The sequence below is a fragment of the Centroberyx gerrardi genome, chromosome 2, assembly GCF_048128805.1.
Source record: "Centroberyx gerrardi isolate f3 chromosome 2, fCenGer3.hap1.cur.20231027, whole genome shotgun sequence".
Classification (NCBI taxonomy): Eukaryota; Metazoa; Chordata; class Actinopteri; order Beryciformes; family Berycidae; genus Centroberyx; species Centroberyx gerrardi.
This window is the reverse complement of record NC_135998.1, coordinates 13,472,396-13,480,155: the sequence shown is the minus strand read 5'-3', so window position 1 is coordinate 13,480,155 and position 7,760 is coordinate 13,472,396. Positions and strand designations below refer to the sequence as shown.

Sequence of the window (7,760 nt, the reverse complement as noted above, 5' to 3'; positions counted from 1 at the left end):
ACCAAGCACGGCATCATCAACTCAGGCTACAGGGCCATCGACTCACTCAGCATAGAGAAAGGTAAGTAGTTATTATTAAGAGGTCATAAATAACTCACTTACACAAACAATCAAACAAACAAAAAACGAGCAAAGAAAGCCAGCTCAGGTTGCAGATGAAGGTTAAACAGAAAACAAAACTTAACTAACATTAACTACTACCAACTACATTAAGTTTGTCTGTTCTATGGGACAGGACACAAAACACTGCACATATACATACCTATCTAGATAGGTAGGGATCATTTATTATTATTATTTCAGTGGAATCATATCATCATGACATGGTGATTTGGGGATATCATGACACACAATTCTGCTGTCTAAATTGATAATAGAAAGCAAATTTTATTTAAAAACTGACAAAATGAAGTTTGAAACATATCGAATGCGTATCAAAAAAAATCCTTATGATTATCATGATGCATACATCTATCCACTACTACTACACACACAATACTTAAGATACTTATGATTATGATACGGACCATCCATTGACTACATTCATTCCCTGACCCCTAACTCTAGCCTTAACCCTCACAGCTACATGCCTAATTTCATCCCTCTTCCTAACCTAAATCTAATCCTAATTCTAATTAACCCTAAACCAGCCACTTGAAGATGTGAGGCAAGGCCAAAATGACCTCACATAACAAAAATGTCCTCACTTCTACAGTCCAAACCCAAAGTGGTTCTCACAAGGATAGCAATGCCAGAACACATACACACACATGTACGTAAGAAGGGATCTCTTGTGAGGTTTCTTTACAGTGACCTCTGCAGTGACAGTTATCTCTGTTCTATACTCTCCAAGCTCTATAGGGAATACTACACTCACTGTACAGCCTTGTGTGTGTGTGGGTGGGTGGGGGTGGGTTTGTTTGAAAAACAACAGTGTCGTGGGTGATTTGTTCTAATTCAGCAGATGGGCTTGTAGTACACTTTTTGTAATTTTTTCACAGTTTGCCACTAAATCTATAATTAACAAGGTGAAAGCATTTAATATCTATTACGAACCAGAGCAACAAATAAACATCAAATATTGCTTTCTCTCACACCCCATTTCCACTATCATCCTCTCTCTCTCTCTCTCTTTACCACCTCTCTTTTCTCTCTCTCTCTCCCTCTCTCTCTCTCTCTCTCTCTCTCTTTATCAGGCTACAGACATTGGCACGCTGACCTTCGCCCAGATGACACACCCTTGGAGGCGGGGCTAGCCTTCACTTGCAAGCTCAAGAGTTCCATCCCGTTCCTGGGCCGCGATTGGCTGGAGGAACAGAAGAAGGAGGGGCTAAGGAGACGCATCGTCTGCTTCACCATTGACGAGTCAGTAAAGCTTCTGCCATGGCATTATTTTTAGTCATGGAAATCACTAATTCAGAAAATGAAAAAAAATGTCTGTTTTCTGAAGACACCACAAATCAATGTTCCTGTAGAGCAGCCATTTAGACCTCTTAGTAGTAAAGACTTCCCATATTGATCCACAGCCATTATTTGAATATTTTCAGCAGCATAACTATCTTACGTGCTGCCACTTTACTCATACGCAATTTGATCAATAACTGCCCGTAAATATCTTGGAAAATTATCTTTCTCAAAAAGGAAGAACCTGATATGCTGTTGTATTTATTGCTAACTCTCTACATGAGTTTATTGGATGTACTATATAACTATAGGATGGTGGAGTGGTTTAATGGAATATCACAAAGTTTCATGGCTCAAATATTTCTTTTGCTACAGAACATTTTTATATTCAATAGTGAGGCCCAAACGGAATATGTGGAAACATTTCTTTCAGTTTCTGTAGTATTTCTGTTGGAAAACACATGGGAAATCTATGAATTCAGGATGTTTTACTTTATTTTGATTCTAAGGTCTACTTCTGCCATTTGCTAACATTACTCTCTTTATATGAAACGAGACGTTTTAGAAGTGAGCATATTCTGTTTGGCCTGACATTCCTAACTTGTTTTTTGTGTGTGTATGTGTGTCTCTCTCTCTCTCTCTCTCTCTCTCTCTCTCTCTCTCTCTCTCTCTCCCTCTCTCTCTCTCTCTCTCTCTCTCTCTCTTTGACCACCAGGAAAGTACCGATGTTCGGTCTGGAGGCCATCTTCCGTAACGGCGTTCCCATTGGTCATCTGCGCCGTTCTGACTATGGCTTCTTCGTCGACAAGACAATTGGATATGGATATATCCGCAACCCTGATGGAGGAGTGGTGAGGGCCTTACACACACACACACACACACACACACCCATGAAGTTCATACTTTGATTCATCTGTAAACAAGACGTCCTTCCCGTCTTCAGCAGTGCAATTGTGGTATTGTTTGGCCAACGTTTAGACTTGTTTTGTCGTGGAAGAAGTGGTTTAGAAACGGCTATTCTCCCATTAAGTTTGCCAATCTTCTTCTGACTGTACTTTTATTAACTGGAGTCGGGAGTTCTGTGTTCAGTTGGCTTTGTATCTTGGATGCAGAGGCTGTTCTGTCTCGTAAAGATGTTAGCTTGGTTTGACTTGACTTTGTGAAAATCTCTCCAACATATGTTGTCCTGCCCCCTTAGAAACTTTCAATTTAGCTGCAGTTTGGCAATGGGATCGTTTTTCAGCACTCAAGAGAACAATTTGGCTTCACTAAGCTCTTTTGACATTGTTATGAACAACTGGAAAATATTTTTCAATGGATGTCCTTTTTCAAAGTTAAAGCACTAGCAGTAATGACAATAATGCATAGAGGACCATATAAATTTAGTCAATTTCTGGTTTTAGTTGTTAAAAGACCAAAACCATTCACACTGTGTATTAGGAGCATACACTTATTCATATTTGAATGAAATACTGTATATGATTTGACAACAAATTGAGAAAACCTTACCACATGGCGTGCAAACAAGATATTCAGATATGTTTTACTTTCATACGATTATTTCTCAAAGACCTAAGAATTTTGATTTGTATAAGTTAAAATTCATTAGTTTTTGATAAATGATAAAAAACAAACTTCTTGGTAGCGGACCCTACTGTAAGTCATGATGAATATGCTGTTTCTCTATCATCAGTATGTTCTTTTTATTGTTTCCTTTTCAATATATCCAATTTCCCCACAGGAATCATAAAAGTTTATTCTTATATTTGCTGGGATACAATGACATGTAAACACCATATCTCATTTTTTGTTAGTGTTTGCTGTGTACATTGTGTTTCTATGATTCTGTTAATTTATGTATGCAGGGATATGAAGGGATATTATAACTGGGATGTGAAGATGCATGCATCCCTAATAGGACTTAAACTGGGACTGAATTAACCAGAATAACACATTTAATGTCAGTTGCGCACACACACCCACACACTGATCTAGACGGCTTACAGCTGCTTCTTATACAATGTTTAAAGTGCACTCATTTCTAAGTAGTAATTATCTTATTCGAAGATGAAGATTCAGTGTTTTGCCCTGCTCCACTTCCCTACTGTTGAAAGATGCTTCGTTGACGTCAGGCACACGCACAAACATATAAACAGACACACACTTCAATGCACACACAGTTACTTATGCACATACTAGGAGGCTCTTTGTTTCAGCCCAGTAGGTCCCTCCTGACTGTGTGAGTGATAGAGAGAGAGAGAGAGAGAGAGAGGGCTATGTGTGTTTGAAAGAGAGTATATCTGCGTATGAGAGTGTGAGCCGGTAGGAAGATCAGTCTCTCTGCTCCTGCTATTCTCTTCAGGTTCTCATCCTCTCTGTTAGTCTCAGCCTCAGGCCCTAACAGGCAACACACTGTGCACTGAATAACAAGCTGTATTGGCCGGCATTCAGGTGTTTGAGTGAAAACGACACTCTTTCTACTTTCCCAATAATAATACAAACACACATAGAATACCAGATGGAACATCAGCCAGAGCGAGAAAGGTGAAGAAACAAGAGAGAAAAGGAAAAGTTGATTTTTTTGGGGGGGTGAAGTAGCATGCTCAAAGGCAAAGCAGTTGTTTTATTTGATAAAACGATGAAAAACAGAACAATCCTTCCATGATGATCTGTGTGTGTCGTTGTGTCTGCTTGTGTATTTGTGCATTTGTGTGCACATTTGTGTAATATCCATCCCTGAGCCTTGACCAGCGAAACAAAGCGGATTGTCCCTTGGCTTTGTTGGGCACTTCCGTTTGGAAACACACAAGCACATGCACATACACACACACGCACGCACACACACACACACACACACACACTTGCTAGGCTGAGCTTGGCTCTATTGAAGCCAGTGATGTGATTGTAGGGGATGTGCTCTCTAATGCTGAGTGACAGGAGACCAGATCCCTCAGACCTGTGTGTGCGTGTGTGTGTGTGTGCGCGTGTGTGTGTGTGTGTGTGTGTAAAACAAGTGGGAGACAGGATAGTGAGGTGTCTCCCTTCCTAAACAGACCTAGGGAGCCACAAAGCAGGAGTGCCGACTTTACTTTGCTTTCATTTCATCTGTCTTTCATTCTTTCTTTCTTTCTCTGTCTTTTTGTATTCTCTCTGGCTTTCCTTATTATACCTTGCATGGCTCCCACCTCCGCTCACAACTTTGAACCCCCCCCCCCCCCCCCCCCTCCTTTCACTGCTCTCTGTGTCGAGACAAAAGTCGGGATGTTTAGATTCATAAATGAAGCAAGGTCGTTGAGCACTGACGGCTTCATCTAGAACAAAAGCGTCGACATCATTGGACGGTGTGTTGTGCCCAGGCGCTGCTGAAAAAATAATTGGCTGTTTGTTCTCTGTCTCTGACTTTCTACGGTGTAACTAAGCCTTTCTTTCTTTAAGGACGGTGTCACTCGGCTCAGACTGAAACAAGGGCACCAGTGTCATTGCTCGTTATGTGTGGCACCTAGACTTTACCGGTTAGTTCTGTCACAGCGAGAAGGCTGTGGGTTTGAATCTCCGCCCCGGTCCTTTCTGTGTGTGGAGTTTGCATGTTCTCCCCGTGTTTGCTTGGGTTTTCTCTCACACAAAGACATGCAGGTCAGGTGAACTGGAGACTCTAAATTGCCCGTAGGTGTGAGAGTGTTGGATATATGATGTGTAGTATGTATAAGGTGTAGTAAACAATGTATATGACGTAGGATATGATGCATATGATGTAAATATAAATGTAGTATGGTACATGATGGTATGTAAAGCCCTTTGAGACTTGACTGTGATAAATAGACATGACTACATTGTAATGTCATATAGCTGTTGGTGATTTAAGCTGAAATTACATCAGCTGTGACACTGAATATAACGTCCGTGGCCTGAATAAGATTACAAGTTGGATAGAGTATATGAGCACAGTGCTACAGCCTTTAGCTTAGCAACAGTCAAAACTAAATGGTAATGAGATAGAGCTGTGCGTGTGTGTGCGTGTGTGTGTGTGTGTGTGTGTGTGTGAGGCAGCGCTACAGAACAGTGAGGGAGCTGGAGGGAGAGAAAGAGAGTCAGTCAGGGAAAATTAGCTCTCTGGGTTACGGGGGAGCTGACATTGACTCATGAATGAATGAATTGCTTTCAGCGTTTTATAACTCCTGCGCCGTTCTGCTCTGTTCCCGATTTCAGATATGAAAGCCATGAAATTGTCCATTCTGCACGACTCTGTCAGTTGAGGACAGTGTTTTTACTAAGTGTGCGGATTAATTGGTCATTTCATTTTTACCCACTGTGTTTTTATCTCCGCTGTCTCTCACTATCTCTTCTCCTCCAATTTCACTTCCCTCCCCTCTCCGCTATTCTCCTTCCTTGCTTCTCTTTCTCTCCCTCTCCCATCTGTATTTCTCTCTCTCTTTCATTCTCTTTCTCTCTCTCTCTCCCCTCTCTCTCTTTCGTTCTCTTTCTATCAGGTGAGCGCTGATTTCATCAAGAGCGGTGACTTCACCCTGGAGAGGATGGGGGTCACCTACCAGGCCAAGGCCCACCTCAAATCCCCTTTCGATCCCGAGAACAAACGTGTCAAAGGCATCTACGCTTGAGAAGGACCACGCACATGTAAAAAAACAAAAAACAAGCGCACCCCGAGTGGTGAGTGAGGCGGAGAGGGTACCGGTTGATTTTTACATGCAGATGCCGTTTGTTTAGCCGCTCCGTCTCTACCAACCACCGGGGGATCTCAAATCCAGAACATTTATTCAGATAAAAACGGTCCTGTGATTTGATATGGAACCTACTCTCATTTTAAAATTCAGTTTAGCCTTTGAAGTATGATCTAAAACCTGTATTGAAGTATCAAAACATAATACTGTAGGTGCTGATTTGAGTCTGGATTGAATGTTCTGTAATATCAGCCTTAACTGGCTCCACTATGGGTGAGTCATGTCCACAGCTCCATGTTTACAAACCCACTGTGGGATTGGGAGTAACAATGTTAACACGTGAATAGTATTTCTGGGGAGATATTTGTCAGGAAATGGTTTTTCAAGTCCATCCATGCACCAAGCCCGTCTTTTTGCCTCTGGTAATCAAAGGAGAGAGTTTGCTAGCTAACGCCTGGTTACCATGTTGACATAGCAACCAATGAAGCCCCGCTACCTGTGCTTTATGGGAATTATCAGAACAGTTGCAACGTGTCTTTGACCAATCAGATTGCTCAGATGAAACTACCTGTTGTTAGGTAAGTTTATATTTTTTATACACTAGAAATCATCTATAGTAGGCTATGACAACATGGTAAATATTTGAATGAAATTGTCTTACCCTGCTTTTAAAAAACATTTAGCCTCCTTCTAACATGCTGACAGAAAATGTATTAAAAATACAAGGACGTATCACTAGTGTAGCACTTTGATAAACAGACTGTAGTGTCTGTAATGCCAATGCTGGGTGGCAATAATCACACGCGATTAAAGATGCTTTGTTATTAATTATTTGTGTTTACATCAGTGTCTCCACCATTTCTGTATGCTAAAATACAAGCTAACCATAGAATATAGTTTACCCTTGATACACTTTGAATAGGAGTTGATTATTATGAATTAAAGTGTCCATCATATTATGTGTGTTTACACCTACTTACAGTAATACAGTTTAAACCAAACTCTAACCAAAGTTCATCACACACATAATTTGAATGGCGGTCGAAGAATGTGTGTCAGAGTAGGAGAAGGCTTTTGTATTTATCGCTACTAATTGCTTCTCAGATGTGTGTTGCTGCAAGTTCAGCACAAAATGTTTGCTAATTCAAAATGATTCATTGATTCTGCCAGAACGGCCATTAATCACTTAAATGGTTCTCAGGAGTAGCTTAGGCTAATAATATGATTTATATGAGCAATGTGAAACAGATTTATAAACAACACTATCACTGCTGGTACTGTACCGTAATGTTGAGTGTCATGAGTTGTTTTTCTAATACTATTGCTATAATTTCTCTTCCCTCCATAGAATGATGTGAATATTGTAAATGTCATTATAAAATAAATCAGGTGAAGTTGTGAGTCTTAAGTCCTAACAGGATGAGTTTCTCAGTGCTGAGCATTAACAGGCATGTTGTCTTAAAACAAAATCATGACCAGTTCAAAGAACAAACATGACCAGTGGAAGGATATGATGATCTGTCAAATAAAAAAATTAATGTTTAGCCAGTTTTCATGTATTCTCTCCAAAGCAATTAATTTATGAATAAATTTCTGTTTTAAATGATTTCATTTTTGTGACATTTATTTATTATTTCACACATGAAGAAACTATGTAAGTAAAGACGGGGGACACAGCAA

The 7,760-nt window shown here is 40.3% G+C and overlaps 2 protein-coding genes across 2 annotated transcripts in view; both read left to right on the top strand.

The window, feature by feature from the left end:
• The window catches only part of sardh (sarcosine dehydrogenase), a 49,258-nt gene extending 41,617 nt beyond the window's left edge, over positions 1-7,641 (top strand). The window contains exons 19-22 of the mRNA XM_071904679.2: positions 1-61; positions 1,197-1,365; positions 2,120-2,255; positions 5,892-7,641. The exon at positions 1-61 is cut by the window's left edge and continues 102 nt beyond it. Of these exons, the coding sequence (XP_071760780.2) occupies positions 1-61; positions 1,197-1,365; positions 2,120-2,255; positions 5,892-6,020 (495 nt within the window). The 3' untranslated portion in view covers positions 6,021-7,641. The remainder of the gene's footprint in view (positions 62-1,196; positions 1,366-2,119; positions 2,256-5,891) is intronic.
• Positions 1-7,760, top strand: part of cercam (cerebral endothelial cell adhesion molecule) — a 145,038-nt gene that overhangs the window by 61,753 nt on the left and 75,525 nt on the right. The gene's annotated exons all lie outside the window — the stretch shown is intronic.